Here is a 20906-nt window from a genome sequence, read left to right on the forward strand (position 1 = left end):
AAACCGAACTAAACCAACTTAACCCAATCGATATTAAATCGAACTAAATCAAATCACGTTATTTATATAATCCAATTGATTCATATTTTACTAAACCTGAATGTTTGGTTTGATTTGGTTTAGTTCTAAACCAAACCGATAACCTAAAATATTTCATCTATTAATAATTACTATATATATACAAACTAGCATATTGTAAAATTGATTAGTTAAAATTTAGTTTTCCTTTTTTTTCTTAACTTCTCTATTTTTTAAGTTTCCACATATGATGCAAATAGTACACTACTATATATATATTCTCTAATTTTAATTCTAATAAGTTCATCTGAAATCAATAAAGACTAAAGATAGATGCAAATAATCTTTTAAACTTTAGTGAAGATATGTTTTTAGTTGAACCATGTTTATAAAAGAGATAAACTTAATATTTAGATTTTTAGGTTTTAGATACATTTTTAATGGATTTTTAAAAGTTTCTAATCCACCCCTACCTTTTATAAGTTATTACTTTAATTGAACTAATACCAACAAATTTTATAACTAAATCAAACCAAACCATAATAAAACGAACCAAACTAAATTTAAACTAAACCAAACTAAACCAAACCAAATGAAACCCAAACAAATCCAAACCAAAACTATTTCGGTTTTGATTGGTTTGATCGTTTTATAAAACTCAAATTAACCAAACCCAAACGGAACTCAAACTAAAATATGCCCACCCCTAACTAGAACTCATTAATTGGAGTTGTGTGGTTTTGATAGAGTCGACAAGTTTATGTTGTTGCTTTTTTTTTTACGGTAAATGGCTATTCTATTACTCAAGTTTGAGGTAGTCTGGGTAATCAGACCGGAATAAAACAACCAATAAAATGTAACTTTCTATGAAATGATCTAGCTGTCTTAGTTTAAGTTGTTGTTTAATGTGGAGGCAGTCTACTAATGACATCAGCTTGTCATAGGCTATAAACATTAATTTTCCGCATCATCTCTTAAGTTAGATGTATAAAATTAAAACCTTTAATAAACTTTTTTAAAAAATTGTAAACTAAACAAATTTATCTCTTTGTATGAGATGCAAGTATATCTAATTAAGTTCTAAAATCCTGTCCTGCTAATCCACTGACAATGTAACTGATGGGATCACCCAAAATGCATCATTCTCGTCTTACTTTTCGACCTACGCGAAGATGACATAATATCATTGGGCTTTAAAAAAAAAAGTAACTGAGTAAAGGCTCAATATGAGTTTCATTAAGAAACCACACCATAAAATGTGAACGAGAATGTGATATATGCTTTGAATGTTTATGGTTCAAAACAGTCTTTGTTCTTTCCTTGTTATGGTTTTGTGGAAAGGTCAGCAGAATAATCTTTTGGTCAGAAACAGAGCTCCTTCCACCACGTGGGCAAGCAGTGTCTGGTTCAAAATGGCAACTCCGCGACATGCCTTCCTCATGTGGATAGCACAGAACGATAGAATGCCAACTCGGGTAAGGCTCACAAGCTGGGGCCTTGGGTTATCACCAAACTGCTGTCTTTGTGACTCCGCACCGGAGACTCGTGACCATTTGCTCTTACGTTGTGAAGTAAGTGAACAGGTTTGGGTGCTGGTTTTGAGAAGGCTAGGGTATACTCATTCTGGCTTTATCACTTGGACTTCTTTTATTGAGTGGTTATCTATTAAGGATTCCACTGCACCGCTGATACTCAAAAGACTTGTGTCACACGCAACTATTTACAGTATCTGGGTGGAACGGAATAAGCGTCTGCATGACGGAATCTCGACATCTCCTCCAACGATTTACAGGCTCATTGATCGCCACATCAGAGACACAATCTTGGGGAAACATAACAGCAAGAAGAGCTTCAAAAACCTTATGCTATCATGGCTAAGGAATGACTAGCAATTCTTCATCTCTTATGGGTCCACTTTGTTTTTATTCTTTTTGCCAAAGTGCTTCCCATGTAGCTTAGTTTTCCTTTTGTAAAGTTTTACAAACTCTTCTCATATTTATATGAAATTCAACTTCTTGGCAAAAAAAAAAAAAAAAAAAAAAAACTTTTCGAGGTTGGCTTATGAATCCGAGATCAAGTTAGGTTACTTGCTTGTGCTTGCTTATCTAAACTAGTTGTTGTTCAATATATTTGATGAAAATCAAAACAGTATCCCGGAGATAATGGCATTCAATGTGATACAATGTCTACAGCTACCAAAATGTCAAAGTCTACGCATTGTTGAAGTCAAAACTCTACGGCTTGGTGAAAGTCAAAGTCTACGCCTTAATCTTTCTTCTTATATAAAACTCCTGCTCTCTGCCTCCACTGGAACCACAAGAAAATAGAATGGAGCCACTCTTATCAGCCGTGATCGTCCTGCTCCTGGTTTCATGTTTCACTTCTTCAGGTACATCACTGAATGTGTAGAGAAGAAGTGATCTCTCTCCTTCACTACTCTGCTTGTCTAATGACGTCTTTGTTATTTCTCTATGTATCTACAGAAGCTCTCACCAGCAACAACGGAAACATCACAATCAAATGGGATATCATGTCATGGAACCATGATGGTTACTTTGTAAGTTTTTTTTTTTTTTTGAAAGATTGGTTACTTTGTAAGTTACAACCATTATGACTACTTCTTAGTCTCACAAAATCTCAGATAACGAACCTCTAAGTTCACTATTTGTTTTCCTCGTCAGGCTCTGGTTACAGCTTACAACTACCAGAAACACCGTTCTGTTCCTTCACCGGGATGGAGAATGAGCTGGAGATGGACCAAGAAAGAGGTCATCAGGAGTATGGTCGGCGCGAAAACCACAGAGCGAGGAGTCTGTTCCATGTTCAAAAGAAACATCCCTCGTTCCTGCCTTAGAAAACCAACAGTCGTCGATTTGCTCCCTGGTGCTCCTTACACTCAGCAGATCGCTAACTGCTGCAGAGGTGGCGTCTTGAAACCCGGTTCGGAAAGTGAATTCGAGATATCCGTTGGTAAAGCTGGTAACTCGGTTAAGACTGTTCGGTTGCCGGGAAACTTCATGTTCACGGTACCTAAACAGCAGTATGTATGTAGACCGGCTAAGAACGTTAGACCGACGGTGTTTATGTCTCCTGACACAAAGAGAACCGCTAGTGCCTTTAGTGAGTTTCCCAAAACAGATACAAAACCTCTCCAAATCTGTAACTATGATTCTTGTTCTCAACTCACTCTTTGTTTTTTTTTTTTCTGTTCTTATACAGTGACCTGGAAGATTGTTTGCGTGTTCGACAAGGCAACATAAACAACGCAAAGTCTCTAAAGGAAAAAGCTCATTAGCAGTTATATCTCTCCAGAATTTTCTGCTCTTCTATATTTTCTTGTATGGTTTTAATTTTAAGGGGGAACAAAATATAATATGATTGAATTTAGTCCATTCTAGATGGATTCCTTACAAAACCAACCAAACTAATTCGTTGTTACATAAGTAACAAACACTATGATATCAGCTCTGCCAAAAGCAAAGATTGTAATCACAAACATGATCTCTACTGTCAACAATTGAACATCATGTAAGAGCTTATTAGATTATATTAATCTTGTGATAGATGTCACCTAAAAGAAGAAACTCTCCCGAAGGATGGAAAGATACAGAGCACACATTTAACAGTAATGAAACACCAAACTTGAGCACTCAACTTCTCTTCTAAAACTTGAGCATTCAAAAAGTAGTTGAACTAGGCCCAATGGGCTTACGAGAAACAAAATGTAAAACTAATGGGCATTTAATATCTAGATTAATATTCAAATTTGAAACAACGATATTATTTTAATGTCCTCCTCTCTCACTCTCTCTCTCTCTCTCTCTTTCAAATTTGAATTCTCTCCTCTCCCACTTTGGCGAAAAATTGCAGCTTGAAAACTACCCAGCTCCCCGTTCCTGGATTAGATCCTGACTTCCGCGGCTTCGATTGGGTTTCTTCTAGGGTTCTGTTTCTGGATTGGAACCGTAACAAAGGGCTTTTCTCTGTTAGTGGGAGGAGATGCAGGACGACGCAGAGTGCGTCAAGGTCGCCGTCAACATCCGGCCCTTGATCACGTCTGAGCTTCTTAATGGATGCACCGATTGCATCACAGTTCCTCCCGATGAGCCACAGGTACACTTTTGAATCGATCACGTTCGATACCATTTGGGGATTTTAGTGAAAAAAATTAGGGTTTGTTTGTTCTGAGAAAAAGACCTAAAAGTTTTTCAATTTCTTCAGTAGTTTGATCATTGTTGGCATGAGAACTCATCGTTTTTTTTGTTTGCGGATTGGAACAGGTGCATATAGGCTCACACACCTTCACATACGATTACGTCTTTGGCAGTGGTGGTGGCTACCCTTCTCTGGAGATATACGATCACTGTGTTGCTAGGCTTGTGGATGCTTTATTCAACGGGTATAATGCCACCGTCCTTGCTTACGGCCAGGTTAGAGTTTGAGCTTTAAAAGGTTCGAGTTTTAGAGCTACATGATGTTCTTTAGGTTAGATTTGAGTTTGAACAAGTTTGAGTTTTAGAGCGACACGACCGTTTTTATGCTTGACTTAAGGTTTGAGTTTTAGAGCTACATGACGTTTCAAGGGTTGATTTGAGTTTTAAAATGTCTGAGCTTTAGAGCTGCATTGATGTTCTTTAGGTTTGATTCATCACTTGGATTGTGTTTTTGGTTGTTGTTATTGAAAGACCGGTTCAGGCAAAACGTATACCATGGGTACTAATTACGGTGGAGATGGAGCAAACGGTGGTATTATACCAAGAGTTATGGAAGATATATTTACCAAAGCGGAAGCAACCAAAGACTCAACCGAGCTTCTCATACGTGTGTCTTTTATTGAGGTAAGCGCATCTATATTGAGCTTGTTGTTTGTTTTACTTTTGATTCTAATACTTGCGCTATCTGTTAAAGCGCAGATTTTTAAGGAAGACGTTTTTGATTTGCTTGACTCGAATTCACCACCTCTCCTAAGAAATGATGGTGGGGTTCATGCCAAGAACACTGCCCTCTCAAGAGCTCCTATTCAGATAAGAGAAACTGCCAGTGGAGGAATCACTTTGGCTGGCGTTACTGAGGCACAAGTGAAGACAAAGGAGGAGATGGGTTCGTATCTAGCGAAAGGCTCTCTTTGTCGTGCTACTGCATGCACAAACATGAATAGCCAATCAAGGTGAGTCTATGATGTGAATTGATTACCTTCATACTTGCTTGATACTATATAGAACAATGTTCTAGATCCTTTCCTAGAATTATGGTTGCTTTTGAATAGAGATGAAATCCCAGTATTAGTTCAATCGGATTATTAAGAAAATCTAATTTCTAAGAATGTGTATGCTAACCTGATGCTTCTCTCTTGCTTTTTAGTCGGTCTCATGCAATCTTTACGATCACTCTTCAGCAGAAGAAAATTTCCTGTTCTTTGGGAACGAATGAAGTTGGTGGTGAAGATATACTATGTGCAAAACTTCATTTGGTTGATCTAGCAGGATCCGAGCGTGCAAAAAGAACAGGAGCCGATGGCATGCGTTTGAAAGAAGGTTTTCTGTTATCACATCTATCTCTGAGTTCCATATTGTTTCTCTTTGTTTTTGTTATAAGAGAAGATTGATTAAACTGAAAGTTTTTTTTCTCTGTTTGAACAGGCATTCACATCAACAAAGGTCTACTAGCGCTTGGAAATGTAATCAGTGCACTAGGAGATGAGAGAAAGAGAAAGGAAGGAGGTCATGTTCCTTACCGTGACAGCAAGTTAACACGTTTGCTTCAGGTTATTTCTTTCTGTTTTACTAATCTTTGTTAGTTGAACTAAAACTATTTGTGTTTTAACCTATAACTGTCTGTAATATAGGATTCTCTTGGTGGAAATAGTAAAACGGTCATGATCGGTATGGTTTTTACATCATTAGCTTTTCTAAACAGTGATTTTTGTATTCAGACATTGACTCTAATCTAGCATTTTATCATGCAGCTTGTGTAAGTCCAGCTGATACAAATGCTGAGGAGACGTTAAATACATTGAAATATGCAAACCGTGCACGTAACATACAAAACAAAGCAGTGGTATGAATATTATAGTTCTCACGTGTATGAATACGTTTGATGTTTCTATTCCATTTAAACTTTTAGTACCTTACCAAGTTTTCTTTTCTCACAATGTTTAGATCAATCGGGACCCAGGAGCTGCACAGATGCAGAAAATGCGGAGTCAAATCGAGCAGCTGCAGACAGAACTTATGTTCTATCGAGGTGATAGTGGTGCTTTTGATGAGCTGCAGGTATTTAATCTGAACAAAGACAAACCTTTACAATAATTAATGTTTGTCACATGATCTAATAATTTTTTATAAATGTTAGATGCTCAAGCACAAAATATCACTGCTTGAGGCAAGCAACCGTGAGCTACAAAATGAACTTAAAGAACGGAGAGTCACCTGTGAGCATTTCTCAAAGCGTGCTCATGATGCTCAGGTTTTCTTCTTTTCTCATAGTGTTCGATGGATCAAATCTTACGGGATCTAGCACTTGACAATTCGTTATCATCCACGTAGGTTGCAGCGGACAAACTTATATTGACAATTGAGTCTATTCGCAATGGTAAATCCTTGGATGAAACTGAATCAAGCCAAAATGAGGTGAGATCTCCTTAATGATTCCTTACTTTAAGTCTGTGACCAAGAGATCTTTTTGGCTAAAGTGTTAACTTCTTACAGGATGCTGGTTTGATCAACAACTATGTTTCAAAAATTCAAGAGTTAGAAGGAGAGCTGTTGCACTTTAAAAACGTGAAGAATCCCAGTAATTGCCAATATACTGATTCTCTTGATCCCTTTGACGATGGGCCTCGCTCAAGTAACGTTTTGTTCCCCTCATCTAATGAGTTCGCAGATTGTGAAGACAAACTGATTGATGTTATAGGTTAGTATTTCAGTTGCTAAATCTTAGATATTTAAATACAAATTTTCTGATTAGTTGGTCAACTCTTTTCCTGGTTTAATTAGATGCTATGATTTGATTTATATAAGTATTCTGTTTGAGCAGATTTGCGTTGTATGCAGATGAATGTGAATTTCAAGAAAAGGAAATTGAACATTGCTCAGTTCAAGAAAAGCTGGACATGGAGCTTAAAGAACTGGACAAGAGACTTGAAGAAAAGGAGGTACTATTTTCTTTTTTTGGTTGCTCTCATTTCAGTATTTCATCTGTTACCTAACTAGAATATGCGTATAAACTTCAATTTATCCATGAAGGCTGAAATGAAGAGTCATCCAAGTGCTGGTACGTCTGTTCTCAAACAACATTACGAGAAAAAGGTTCACGAGCTTGAACAGGAAAAAAGAGCATTGCAGGTTAGTGGTCTGTGGTTTATATTTTAATTTGATTGAAACTTATTTAATGAAATATAAATTGGCAGAGAGAAATTGAAGGTTTGAGACAGAACCTTGCTACTATACCATCTGCCCCCGGGGATGGTGGTGCCCAGAAACTGAAGGAGTCGTATCTTCAGAAACTGAACGTGCTTGAAACTCAGGTAACGCCTCTTTTGGTTTATCAGCTACACTCATGATAAACATATGACTTCTTATGATCCATTGTTACTTTAGGTGTCTGAGTTGAAGAAGAAACAAGATACACAAGCTCAACTCTTGAGGCAAAAGCAGAAAAGTGATGATGCAGCAAGAAAACTTCAAGATGATATACACAGAATTAAGTCCCAGAAGGTGTTCTCTTTTATTTTCCAGTTATCTCGATTTTTATAATCTAATGGATATCTGTTCATACTTCTATATCTTAACTTTTCTTATCTGCTTTGATTTAACTTTCAGGTGCAACTGCAGCAAAAGATCAAGCAAGAATCAGAACAGTTCAGAGCTTGGAAGGCTTCAAGAGAGAAAGAAGTCATGCAGGTATATTTGATTGTTAAACTTGTGGCTAATTAAGATTCTTTTTGATAACTCGAGGCCGTCTGTCTTGCTCCATTAGTGAACAAGTGTCATGTCTCTATCATTAGTCACTTTTATTGGAAAATGACCCGACTTATAGATAGTGCTCCACTAGCGAATAAGTTAGACAAGTGTCTTGTTCTCAATCACTATTGAAATATGGCATGGTCTTGTAGAAAGTCTCGGAGTATTTTGGAAGACATTTTAACTTAGTTACTCAGAAATCTCGGGTGTACTGAACCAATCATTACATTTGTATTTTAAACTTTAACCAGCTCAAAAAAGAGGGAAGGATAAATGATTATGAGATGCAGAAACTCATGGCTTTGAATCATAAACAAAAGCTGGTGAGCCCGTTTTCATAACCTTCAAGACCACTAGTCTCAATCTTTTCTAGTATCATGGCTGCTCAAATTTTTTCTTTTTACAGGTTTTGCAAAGAAAGACAGAGGAGGCATCTCAGGCGACTAAAAGACTCAAAGATCTTTTAGAAACTCGAAAGGCGTCTTCGCGCGAGACATTAAGTGAGGATTTCTGTATAACATAATTTAGTATGATCACTTCTTTCTTTGTTGGTATACATGACTAACCGAGTATCCCACTATATATGCAGGTGGTGCAGGTGTTAATGGTCCTGGAACTCAGGTAACACCCCCCAAAATAAAACGACACTGATGCTTTGTTTTTCCAGTTACTGACTAGATTTGGACAGTCTTGTGATGGGTGTTGGTTGTTATTTTAAATGCAACTTTCTATTGGTTTATTTGCAGGCACTGATGCAAGCAATCGAACATGAGATTGAAGTCACTGTTCGGGTTCACGAAGTGCGTTCTGAATACGAAAGGCAAACGGAGGAGTATGTGATTTATTACTGTGTGTTTCATGGTCTGATTCTATGAATTTCCTACTAAAATTTCTCAAATCAATCCTGTCTACAATTCAGGAGAGCAAGAATGGCGAAGGAAGTTGCAATGCTAAGAGAAGAAAACGAGTTGCTCAAGAATGCCAAGATAAGGTGAGTGATCTGAACACGAAAATGATTTTACACAAACCGTAATACAGTTCATAACTTCAAAAATACTAAACAGTTTATATCTTCTGTAACCAAAGCAGCGTTCATGGTGATTCCATGTCTCCTGGTGCAAGAAACTCAAGGATTTTTGCTCTGGAGAATATGCTTGCGACCTCTTCAAGCACTCTAGTTTCAATGGCATCACAATTATCTGAAGCAGAGGAACGTGAGCGTCTGTTTGGTGGACGAGGAAGGTGGAACCAAGTTCGAACATTAGGTGACGCGAAGAATATTATGAACTATCTGTTCAATTTGGCATCAAGTGCGAGGTAAAATCACACACGGTGACTGAAGTTTTTTCTGGTCTAAAAGTTGCTTTTAATATCAAAATATGATTTCTAACTCTCTTTTTTTTATGTCCATTGTTTAATTTAAAAGGTGTTTAGCTCGCGAAAAAGATGTGGACTGCAGAGAAAAGGGTCTCCTTATAAGAGAGCTGAAAGAGAAAATAGTAAAGTTTAGTAGTTTTGTTAGACACTTGGAGACCCAAAAAGCAGATCTCTTGGACCAGGTGAAGGAACAGGTTAGTAGAAATAGAAAACATCTTCTACTATTGTTTTATTAGAGAGTTGATGTATTTTCCTTTTTTAGCTATCGATTTGAAACGGATGCTCTATTTTACAGGCCTCTGCATTGGAAAAATGGGCTGCAGAGGAGAAACTTGACAGGGAGAACGAGCTGAAAAATCCTGAAGTTAGAAACTCGGTTCTGGTTCATGAGGACATGGACACATCTGATTCCGAGCATGAACGGGATGATCCAGATTTTGATGACGAGTGGAAACCTGACCAAGAATCAGAGCGTGAGTCAGAACAAGAATCAGTCATCAAGCAGAATAGGAAACGGTACTTCAAATTTGGAAGAGGGAGCTCTAGCGTGGGGCTGAGGCGTTCATATGAAGAGAAGTTGGACACTTGTTCGGATGAGGAAGTGAAATCCGCAACATCATCTGATGTCTGTTGCACTTGCACGAGGAAGTCCTCTTGCAAGACAATGAAGTGTCAGTGCCTAGCTGCAAATGGATATTGTGGTCCATCATGTGGATGCTCTTCTCTCAAGTGCTCCAACAGAAACGCAAGCGGAGAGCAGAACCCGCATGAATTTGATGAAGAGGACAAAAAACAACAACAACACGCTCTTGCTTCACGTGGAGCTTTGCTGCTTCGAACCGCTCTTGCTGACAAGTCAGTGCAGGAGACTAATGATAACGAAGGAGCCAAAAGAACAAGAAAACCTCTGTCAGATATAGGAAACACTACGGTACGTTTCTATTCTATTTGATACTTTCTACATAGCTGTGTGATGAGATAGAAATTTGATCAAAAATTTCGTTTTCAGGGTAAATCAAATGTGCCAAAGCCAAGCCAAAGAAAGACACTGAAGAAGCCTGTCCTTCAGCTTGTTGTGGATCCACAACCACCAACAACTTCATCTCAGGAGGAAGCTCATCCAGTGGTTATGGATGGAGCAAACGGTATGAAACTGAAGCTACCGAGGGCGATGACGTCAGTGTCTTCTAATGGCAGCAACTTGCTGATGGAAAGAAATGCCGACCAAAGTGTAGGTGAATCAGTCGGTAATGGTGATAGGCCAAGTTTAAGTAGAAGTTCAGATGAAAAGGAGAACCACACTAGCCGGATCTAAGCAAAACAAAAAAAACAAAACAAGAGACGTTGCTTGAGGAACAAGGGAAGACGTGTGTTTGGATCTTTTTCCTCGTTAACCGAACAGAAAGAAACGTTGACAAAAAAAAAAAAAAAAAACCGAACAGAAAGAAACCAATCCGGTTTCGAATGTACAAATGGTTTAAGTTCTTATGGTATTCCCACATCAAGAGCACAGCTCGGTGTGGAATGTTGTCTTTATTTTGGATCGTTTTGCTTAATGATAATCATTCTAGTGATCCAAAATGAATGATTAAATTGAAATTATGTCATCTCAACATAAAACACTTGTCAATAGCTCATGTTTACATTTTCAGTCTATAAAAATTACTAGTATAATTTTATGTAGGTTTCAATATTTCATATGCTAAAATTTTGTCTATACATGTATATAAATATATTTTTACAAAACAGGTGATATTTATAAAGGTATAAAAAATCTAATATTCTATAACATAATACTAAAATCAATGCAATATTAAAAGATTTATTTTTTATGTGTTCGGCCGGTTACTTTTTAAAATCAACAAAAATATAATATTTAATTAAAAGGGTCAAAATTTACTAAAACAGCCACTAGCCAGCCAGATCCCAAGCCCGTTTTCTCAGTTGCCTTCGTATCTTGCAAAGCCTCCAAAAAAAGAATCTTGCTGCTCCACTCCTCCTTCAAGCAAATCATTTTCCTTCTGATCGATTGTTTGGTTCTTAAAATTAAACTAGACCCATCTAAAGGGATCTGGAACCAGCTTCGTCTCTGGCACTGCTCTATCAAAACAGAGTAATAAAACAAAAAAAAAGATGGAGTCTTTATCCTCCAGATCCACCTCCATAGTCTCGAAACTGAGTTTCTTGACCGTATGGATCGTCTTCTTGATTTCTTCCTCTTCTTTCACTTCCACAGGTAAAGTCTCGTATCTCTTTACAATCACATTACTCTGCTTTCTTTTGCTCTGTTTTTACATTTTCAGAGTTTAAGTTCTTGAAATGGTTTCAAAGTCTTGAATTTGAGACTATGCGTTTGGTCTTCTTCATCAATGCTAGATGATCCTTAGTGAAATTGCAAAGCTCATATCCTAAATTGAAGAGTTCAGTTTCCATGAAACAGAACAAAGCTTCAAGTCTCTGATCCAAAAATAGAAACTTTCTGTAACGTACAAAACTATCAATAGAAACTATACTTTTCTGAGTTGTTCACTAAGTTCTGTTTCTGGTTTCTACAAACCTATAGTTACGAGTTGAGCAGTTCTGGATCAGTAGAGGACAGAGTTGTGATATTTGATTCTTGAAATCTATTTTGGCAGAAGCATATGATGCGCTTGATCCAGAAGGCAACATTACAATGAAATGGGATGTCATGAGCTGGACTCCTGATGGCTATGTTGTAAGTTCAACTACCAAAACCAAAACAAAAGAACCAACCTTGCTTATTGGTTTTTGATTCACCAAAACTGTTTATTTGATTCCATCTCCAGGCCGTGGTTACCATGTTCAACTTCCAGAAATACAGACACATTCCATCTCCTGGATGGACACTAGGTTGGAAATGGGCAAAGAAGGAAGTCATATGGAGCATGGTCGGCGCACAAACAACAGAACAAGGTCAAACTAAAATGTGTTAAAAGTCTTATCTCCTCATTGCTGAGATCATTTGTGATGATATGTGTTAACAGGTGATTGTTCAAAGTACAAAGGGAACCTACCGCATTGCTGCAAGAAAGATCCAACGGTTGTTGATCTTCTCCCAGGGACTCCTTACAACCAGCAGATTGCTAACTGCTGCAAAGGCGGTGTCCTCAACTCATGGGTTCAAGACCCTGGCAATGCGGCTAGCTCATTCCAGATCAGTGTTGGCGCTGCTGGAACCACGAACAAAACGGTCCGCGTGCCGAGGAACTTCACTCTCATGGGCCCTGGTCCTGGCTACACTTGTGGCCCAGCTAAGGTTGTTAGACCGACCAAGTTCGTCACGCCGGATACACGAAGAACCACTCAAGCTATGAGTAAGAAACCATTAATAGAAAGAATAGATGTTAAGCATTGTGTTTAAATCTAACAGAACCGTCTTGGACGTTTCTTACAGTGACATGGAACATCACATGCACTTACTCACAGTTCCTTGCTCAGAGAACTCCTACTTGCTGCGTCTCTTTGTCTTCTTTCTACAATGAAACCATTGTTGGATGTCCAACTTGCGCTTGCGGATGCCAAAACAACAAAACAGAATCTGGTGCCTGTCTTGAGTGAGTAAAGTATCAAACTTTGTGTCTTCTGGTTCTGTTTTCAGTCATAAAGTCTCAAACTTTTGTGTCCTCTGGTTCTGTTTTCAATCATAAAGTCTCAAACTTTGTTCTGTTTTCAATCATAAAGTCTCAAACTTTTGTGTCCTCTGGTTCTGTTTTCAGTCATAAAGTCTCAAACTTTGTTCTGTTTTCAATCATAAAGTCTCAAACTTTGTGTCTTCTGGTTCTGTTTCAATTACAAAGTCTCAAACTTTTGTGTCTTCTGGTTCTGTTTTAAGTCATAAAGTCTCAAACTTTGTGTCTTCTTGTTCTGTTTTCAACCACAAAGTCTCAAACTTTGTCTCTGTTTTGGTGATGCAGTCCAGATACACCGCACTTGGAGTCTGTTGTGTCACCGCCTACTAAGAAAGGAACGGTATTACCACCATTGGTGCAATGCACGAGACACTTGTGTCCCATCAGAGTGCACTGGCACGTGAAGCAGAACTACAAAGAGTATTGGCGAGTGAAGATCACAATCACAAACTTCAACTACCGGTTAAACTACTCACAGTGGAACATGGTTGCTCAGCATCCAAACCTAGACAACATCACTCAGATCTTCAGCTTCAACTACAAGTCTCTCACTCCTTACGCAGGACTAAGTAAAGCTACTCACTCTCTTGTTCTATTTTCTTCTTCTTCTCTCTGTGGTGATGATGATAAAGATTGATTCTTTTTTTTTTTGGGGTTTTGTAGATGATACGGCTATGTTGTGGGGAGTGAAGTTCTATAATGATTTTTTATCAGAAGCAGGGCCTTTTGGGAATGTGCAGTCTGAGATTCTGTTCCGTAAGGATCAAGCAACCTTTACTTTCGAGAAAGGATGGGCCTTTCCTCGTAGGATTTACTTTAATGGAGACAACTGTGTCATGCCTCCTCCTGATACTTACCCTTTTCTTCCCAACGGTGGTTCCCGGCAACAGTTCTCTGTCTTCTCCGCCGTGCTCCTTCCTGTTCTCTTCTTCTTCTTCTTCTCCAGGTAACCTAAGATTGCCGGTTCTGTTAAGAGTTATGCGGCGGTTGATTTGATTGTATGTTAGAGTGTGGTGTAAACGTTATATTCTTTTGTTTCTCAAACAAACATTATTAAAATCTTTTTGATACTTTAATTTTTTTTAGATTATATTGTTTTTTTTTCCTTGTGTCGTCTTTGTAGAATGTCGGGGATAAGAAAAAAGTTATGATGTCAGATATACCTTTTCTTGTCTAACTGTATATTTTAATTTATGTTTACTATGTGATATGCAATGGTGTAAATTAGGGTGGACATACATATCATAATCTAACAATGGTGCTTCAGACAATACAAAACAGAAAAGAAAACTCATTCGAGCAACAAGCAAAACAAAATGGGTCGGAAGTAACATTGATGGGACATTTATTAGTGGGACTGTAAGTTGTGTAGCTACTCAAGGTTGTTGGATTGACTAAGCTAAAGTAGATAAGTTGCTTGATGTTTCGGAGAGCGAATTTAAAGCACTTATAATGAAAATGAGAACATTGTTGGAGATAAATTTGCACTCAAGTTGGAGTCAAGCGTGCAAAAAAAGTTCTCTTAGTCCAGTTTCAATAAGAAACCTCATTTTACAGGTGAGTGAGGTTGAGATATTCCAACAAGGAACCTCAAATATATTTTTAAAATTTTTGTATTTTGTATTTTATATTTTATCTTCATCTTATCAAAAGTTAATTAGAATTAGTAAATTTTTATTAATAAATACTAAATACTATAGATATATCTCACAATATTTATAACTCATATATGGATAGTTTTGTTTCAGTAAGTTATTAAATCTTTAATTTCTTATAAGAAAGTGTATCGACAAGTGAGAATTTTACAAAATAGTTCATATACATAATATCTCTATTTAAAATAATATTACTTTATATTATAACTAATTTAAAATATTTAAGTATTTACAAAATAATATATCTATATAAGGTAAATATGATTATAACGATTAAAATGATAAAAAATAATATTAGTAAAACTATATGTGTAAGTTACATGATTATAGGTAGTAAAATAAAAAATAAATAGTGTTTGGAGATTTCACTATTCAGAATCTCATAACTTGAAGATTTGAAAACTTGTTGGAGAACCAAAATCTCAAAATTTGAAAGTTTGAAGTCTTGTTATAGATACTCAAAATTTCTTCATTGCATGCTGCCAAACTGACCGGTTAGCAATTTTTTTTAACGGTGGTTTATTCTACTGTTACAAATTATAAGAAATAGTATATAAACAATTTTACAATTAATAATTATATCTACATTATGAGAATAAATGAATTGTCTTACAAAGATTCACGCTCTACTTACACAATGTTAAAAAAGTATCATAAGTTTTTTTCTATAAATCTGCATAGTTGTTAATAAATCGTTTTAATAGAAATTTTAAACTCATCATGGTGTGTAACCATTAGTCTTCGATTAATCCATTGAAATAAGAAAGCTTAAGCGACTGGTTAGTAGTTTATTACACCCCTCTTCAGTGACATTTTTAATGAACTAAATACAATCAATTTTTGGGAAAATTAATCAAATATTGTTCTTTCCTTTTCAAAAGATAATTATTGGATTGGAAATCATATCGGGCACCAATGTTACTGAAGTGAAGACACACACAAAATAGAAAGAGATGATGGACTCGTAAAATGGGGCTTTAATTAGTTCTGTGGCAGAAAGAATCTCATCCAAAACAAGGCAAAGTGAGAAGTTGCTTTAGAAAAGTTTATGTGCGCTGTCGATTCCACATTTGCACCTAAACCCTAAAATTACCAACCTTCCATAATAGCAAAGAAAGCAAGAAATATTTTAAAGTATGTAAATCAAATATGGAGGGTCGATAAACTACTTACACACACCACACATATCTAATCGATCTTCTAATTTGGTTTTCTCGTGTGAACAAATCATAGTACTTTTGTCATTTTCCTATCAAATGAGTTGACGTCGATGTAACACACTTTAGATTTATTCGTAATCACCCCTGTCGAATGGTTTTTAAACTCCACTAGATCCTTAATACGTGTCAAATTGTGGTGATCCTAGAATTAAATTCGACAATGGGACGTTGTTTTGTTTTTTTTTAATCCGAGATATCCGGCAGGTTCGTAAAAATCATAAAGGTCGCGAATTCGAATGCTTCCCAACTCAGATTACCCATCCTTGTAGTCATGCTGACTCATGCAACATGGATATCTAACTCTCCTTACGAGTAATTGTATATGATTGACGCCGATAGTCAAGCTCCCGAAAATTAACCGTTGATTCGTTTTTGCGCAAAGCTATATAATGATATAAGTTAATAACTGTGGTCGACATGGTTGTTCCACAAATCCCATCAATAATAGTAGTGCATTAGAAGAAAATCTTTAAATACATTCATTAAAAAGAAAAAAGCAACTTACCATAAACTCTAAACCAAACCCTAACATACATACAGAAGTTATGAAATTATAAATTGAGATAGATTTTATCGTCAAAAATAGCATAAATTCAGAAATTATTATGACTTTTAAATAAAAGCATAGACACTAAAATCAGAATTAGTGAATAAATTAACTTTTTCTCTTTAAGAAGTTTTAGTTAAAGATGTTTTATAGTAGTCTACCTATATAACGGAAAAGTCTTAACAAACTACTAGATTTTGACCCGCACGATTCAGAAATATATTGTTATTTATTTTTCATGTCAATATCAAAACTGGATAAAAAAATTCAAATCTGAAGAATCGAACCGATCACGATCCAAAAAAATAATACCAAACCCTAACCAAAATTGATTAAATATCTAAACTATCAAAATTTTAATATTTAGACAACCGAAACCATAACCAATTCGAACCAAAGTATTTTGGATATTTGTTATGTATCCGAAAAAGATTTATATATATATATATATATATATATTAATTATTTTTAGTTTAATGTATATAAAAATATCCAGAATATATATGATACTTTTAGGTTGGTTTACATACTTGAAAATATATAAAATAGTCAAATATAAATATCTAACATAGTGGAAGTACACTCAAAACATCAAAAATATTTAAAATAATTTTTGATTTTTGATCCAAAATTTAAACTAAATCAATTTATATGTTAAGTTTAGGTATTCTGACATATGTTATTCAAATTATATACAATATTGTTTTATTTATAGATTTTAAGAAATTCAAAATATATAGTGAATTTAAAAATAATAATTTAAATGGGTTATCTGAACCCGAACTGAATCCGCAAAGATCCGAATGTAATTCAAACTGAAATTTAAAAATATATGAATTGGACTGAAATTTTTGATCCCAGAAATCCAAAACACAGATCTGAAACGAACCCGAATAGATATCTGAACGCCCAGCCCTAGTGATAATTCGAACTGGAATTTAGAAATATATGAACAGGGTTTAAATCTTTGACCACGAACGGAATGGATACTTGAACGCCCAGTCCTAGTCACTATTATGTATCCTATATATGTCATCATATAATTAATTGTATTTGTCCAGCATATAAATAATCATATAAATAATAGTATTTTATATGTATCATCTTATAAATAATCATATATATTATATTCTTCAAGTTTAATGTCAAATATAAAAACTATAATTTAAGTTAGTATATGAAATTAATCTTTTTGTTGTATTTTTCTTATATATATTGAAAACATTTTTTAATAATGGTTATTGATTGTTTTCATTGTTTTTAATTTATAAAATCATTATAAATTTCTAAACCATTGGTAATTACTGTGTTTTATAAATGATTAAGTGGATCGTTATTGATGACAATTTTGAATCTATATATCAACCCAAATGTTAATCTATTTGTGCAAGTATTACATTGTATATATAAAATATTCTGCAATGTAAATGCTATTATTAAAATTAAAAATACAAATGCGGTGACTCACTAACATTTGACAGGTGTTTTTTTAATGTCATGTGTATAATATATAAGATATAAAACTACAATGCACATGATATTAAACGTACATTTTAAGTTTTTGGTAAGTGATGTCAGAAAAAAAAAGTTTGGTAAGTAAATCATCCAGCCAAATCTGGCCAAATCCGGTTAGATAATAGAAGTAATTTAGATTAATTATTTGTTTTAAATGCAGTGGCAGTCTTTTGTAATATTTGAGCAATTTTAAGGAGACATAGTTAAGTATACTTCAGTTTTAATAGTTTAGATAAATTGACTCAACGGAAGGACTTCTAAACTTGGGATTAGCAAGACACCGTCAGTCTGTCACATCTCTGTTAGCAATTGGCTAATACGGTAATACCACTTCGCTTGGATTTCTAGGAAGTTTGTTTTATCATTTATGGCATCATGTTAAAAAAGAGCTGGTTTACTGAATATCATGATCATGATCCGTTAGTAAGAATTTCATTTCAATGTTCACAAAAAAATAATTTCACATACCATATGCTCACAAAATATCATGTACTGAATGTGTGGTACACAACACACATAAAGGACAAGGCGTGATGTTTAAAAAATGGTCCTTAGTTGACATATGCTCGTACAACTACAAGCTTTTAACGATAAATGTATAAACTTTCAAATTTCACAAAAGGATGATTCGACATAAACATTAATAATGAAAATTATGGGGTATATGTCCACTATATACTGGTATATAAGTTTGACAAGACAACGTACAATATAATATATGCGGTCCAAAGATCCAAAGTTCTTTCTCTAAAAAGAAAAAGATCCAAAGTTTTAATCTAAGAGGGCAAACATGTAGTGTACTAAGGAGAGAACCAAATTTATGTTAATAACGATTCAGAGAAATCAAATATGTTTGGGACTACCCATCCATTTAGATGTTCAAGGCTCATCAACACCCTTGTTGTTAAAAAAGGCTCTCAACACCCAAGTGCGGTCCAATTTTGGATTTACTATATAGTCTACAACACTTTTAGATACATTTGATTTAAGCGAACATTTTGTCTATGCCAAAATATTGCTTACCGAACACCCTTAAATATGATTTACAGATATTATATTGTTCCTGATCAAACAATAGAAGGAGAAAAACAGAAAATATACGTCTGAAGTAGGAGTGAATACTTTACCCGATATCCGAAGCCGCACCTGAACCTGATCCGAAAACCCCAACTGAAATCCGAACCGAAATAATAAAATATCTGAATGAGTATTGATTTAAGAGAGATTGGATATCCGAACCCGAACGGGTAATACCCGAACCCAAATGGATATCCGGAAAACAACCGAACATATATATACTTACCCTTATATTTCTAGTTTTCATCTCTTATTTTATTTAAAATATTAATATTGATGTCACACATACTTTAAAATTATATAATATACATATAATTACGGAGAAAAATGATTTGATATTCACTTAAAATGAATATCAAGCTTTTTTTATGTATTAACAAAAGTTACATCCAAATTCTAAAAATAATAGCCAAATAAATGTCTATTTTATTTTTGAAATTATCTCCAAATCTATTAGTTCAATCTATTAAAAATAAATAAAAAAATCAGTTAACCGAAAGCTAAATTTTTAAATACAAGAACCTTAAAAATGAAAAAATTAATTTTTTCTTTCAAAATCTATATTTCTGAACCCAACCCGAAATAACCGAACCCGAACTGAAAATACCCGAACCCGACCCGAAGTTCAGAAATATCCAAACAGGTATTATACTCCTATACCAAAATACTCAAAAATCTAAAAATATCCGATCCAAACACGAATGGATATCCGAACGCTCACCCCTAGTCCGAAGAAACGAAAAAAAATTAAGGTTATTCCTTGGATCAGTTATGAATTCTTCACAATTTGATATTCATTCAATTATCAATCGCATTCGCTTAAAGCCCTGTTCATTTCGCTAACGCAGCTGAGGGCGTTGAGACCAATAATTAACAAGCAAGCCGGAGAAAGTTATTTGCAGTGTCCGTTATAAAGTTGCCGCTGCGACTGCCGCTACTGATCGTGTCCGTGTTTTTTTCGACGCCGTAAATATTAGCGATTCGACGCCGACGCTGCGTCTCAATTATTATCTCTCGCTTCTTTATCCTGCGTCAATAAAAAGCTCCGCCATCTTCATTTACTCTGTTATTTGATTCCATTACTATTGTGTTTTTAATCGCAGACGCTGACGCTGTGGGTGACAAAAGAACAGGGCTTAAGTATCTTTCAGATCAATTTAAGGCGTGCATATATATCACGCAGAGGTCAGACATGAAAATTATTAATCACGTGACCAACATGAATGTTGTTTGTTAACTTCTTATCGGAACACGTTCCCTGTTCCGACACCACAAAAAAAATACAGTTGAACCTTCAGACGAAATTATAGTTCTAGTGTATAATTACTCTTGTCGCGGTCTATGTATGCTAATCCTACAAAGATTAGTGTGACTAAAATAATACATTAACAATTTGTCATTTTAGATCGTTAAGCGAATCCATGTATACATATCTTATGGGTCTTCAACAAAAAACATCATACCTATTAGTTTTTTTTTGTGCCAAATGAGTTAGGCAGTCAGAGATATAGTTATTAAAGAGTTCTCTCTAATTCTCCCACTTAAAATTATTGCTCTTTAAACATCAATCTTGGAATGGTTGAGGCAAAATTGAATTGTATTATATGGAATAGACTATGATATCATGTTAAATTAGATAAACTTTAGCTTAAAATCATTTGGTAATAATAAAATTGATATTTTTTTCCAACTTCTAATGTAAGATTTTGCCTATTAATATGTTTTTCGAAATTGTATGTGGTTTTTTGAGCGTTTATCTTAAAATGTTTAGGACTAGAACTATAGATCGAGATCTGATACCATTTTAAGTTAAATATGTTTCCAACCTAAAACATATTAGTAATAAGTTGATTAGCTTATATATTAGTTAATGTTTTTTTTTCAAT

The 20906-nt window shown here is 35.2% G+C and overlaps 4 protein-coding genes across 5 annotated transcripts; all 4 read left to right on the plus strand.

Annotated features, from left to right (window-relative positions):
- The first annotated feature begins 1430 nt into the window (after positions 1 to 1430).
- Positions 1431 to 1907, plus strand: LOC108807845 (uncharacterized). Its single transcript, XM_018580088.1, has one exon. It carries the CDS (start codon positions 1431 to 1433, stop codon positions 1905 to 1907), a length of 477 nt encoding a protein of 158 aa, XP_018435590.1.
- A 379-nt stretch (positions 1908 to 2286) lies between these two features.
- On the plus strand, positions 2287 to 3410 carry LOC108810019 (COBRA-like protein 5). The gene is made up of 4 exons (XM_018582146.2): positions 2287 to 2407; positions 2502 to 2575; positions 2700 to 3138; positions 3238 to 3410. Exons 1-4 carry the CDS (start codon positions 2347 to 2349, stop codon positions 3276 to 3278), a joined length of 615 nt encoding a protein of 204 aa, XP_018437648.1. The 5' UTR covers positions 2287 to 2346; the 3' UTR covers positions 3279 to 3410.
- Positions 3411 to 3818: 408 nt separating this feature from the next.
- LOC108805973 (kinesin-like protein KIN-4C) lies at positions 3819 to 10937 on the plus strand. Of its 2 annotated transcripts, none has more exons than XM_018577975.2 (26): positions 3819 to 4131; positions 4299 to 4448; positions 4704 to 4856; positions 4932 to 5185; positions 5380 to 5552; positions 5658 to 5782; positions 5864 to 5900; positions 5984 to 6075; positions 6177 to 6290; positions 6370 to 6483; positions 6564 to 6647; positions 6726 to 6930; positions 7071 to 7171; positions 7263 to 7361; positions 7427 to 7543; positions 7617 to 7733; positions 7839 to 7919; positions 8231 to 8302; positions 8386 to 8479; positions 8569 to 8600; positions 8726 to 8811; positions 8899 to 8970; positions 9066 to 9296; positions 9406 to 9550; positions 9652 to 10287; positions 10366 to 10937. In XM_018577975.2, the coding sequence occupies exons 1-26, from the start codon at positions 4018 to 4020 to the stop codon at positions 10669 to 10671; spliced, it is 3804 nt and encodes a 1267-aa protein (XP_018433477.1). In that variant the 5' UTR covers positions 3819 to 4017; the 3' UTR covers positions 10672 to 10937. The 2 variants fall into 2 exon arrangements, with proteins under 2 accessions (XP_018433477.1, XP_018433478.1); XM_018577976.2 differs by having other exon boundaries at positions 9069 to 9296.
- Positions 10938 to 11288: 351 nt separating this feature from the next.
- Positions 11289 to 14162, plus strand: LOC108805804 (protein COBRA). The gene is made up of 7 exons (XM_018577752.2): positions 11289 to 11592; positions 11993 to 12072; positions 12164 to 12290; positions 12362 to 12691; positions 12772 to 12931; positions 13292 to 13575; positions 13670 to 14162. The coding sequence occupies exons 1-7, from the start codon at positions 11490 to 11492 to the stop codon at positions 13954 to 13956; spliced, it is 1371 nt and encodes a 456-aa protein (XP_018433254.2). The 5' UTR covers positions 11289 to 11489; the 3' UTR covers positions 13957 to 14162.
- Positions 14163 to 20906: the final 6744 nt, after the last annotated feature.

This window comes from Raphanus sativus, chromosome 6 (genome assembly GCF_000801105.2).
Source record: "Raphanus sativus cultivar WK10039 chromosome 6, ASM80110v3, whole genome shotgun sequence".
Taxonomy (NCBI): Eukaryota; Viridiplantae; Streptophyta; class Magnoliopsida; order Brassicales; family Brassicaceae; genus Raphanus; species Raphanus sativus.

Excerpts from the sequence above, each read along its gene's own strand:
- LOC108807845 (XM_018580088.1), top strand. The coding sequence starts at position 1,431 with ATGGCAACTCCGCGACATGCCTTCCTCATGTGGATAGCACAGAACGAT.
- LOC108810019 (XM_018582146.2), top strand. The coding sequence starts at position 2,347 with ATGGAGCCACTCTTATCAGCCGTGATCGTCCTGCTCCTGGTTTCATGT. Across the intron at positions 2,576-2,699 it reads GGAACCATGATGGTTACTTT|GCTCTGGTTACAGCTTACAA; the intron begins GTAAGTTTTTTT and ends TTTCCTCGTCAG. Across the intron at positions 3,139-3,237 it reads GAGAACCGCTAGTGCCTTTA|TGACCTGGAAGATTGTTTGC; the intron begins GTGAGTTTCCCA and ends GTTCTTATACAG.
- LOC108805973 (XM_018577975.2), top strand. The coding sequence starts at position 4,018 with ATGCAGGACGACGCAGAGTGCGTCAAGGTCGCCGTCAACATCCGGCCC. Across the intron at positions 4,857-4,931 it reads TACGTGTGTCTTTTATTGAG|ATTTTTAAGGAAGACGTTTT; the intron begins GTAAGCGCATCT and ends GTTAAAGCGCAG. Across the intron at positions 5,553-5,657 it reads TGGCATGCGTTTGAAAGAAG|GCATTCACATCAACAAAGGT; the intron begins GTTTTCTGTTAT and ends CTGTTTGAACAG.
- LOC108805804 (XM_018577752.2), top strand. The coding sequence starts at position 11,490 with ATGGAGTCTTTATCCTCCAGATCCACCTCCATAGTCTCGAAACTGAGT. Across the intron at positions 12,073-12,163 it reads GGACTCCTGATGGCTATGTT|GCCGTGGTTACCATGTTCAA; the intron begins GTAAGTTCAACT and ends TTCCATCTCCAG. Across the intron at positions 13,576-13,669 it reads CACTCCTTACGCAGGACTAA|ATGATACGGCTATGTTGTGG; the intron begins GTAAAGCTACTC and ends GGGGTTTTGTAG.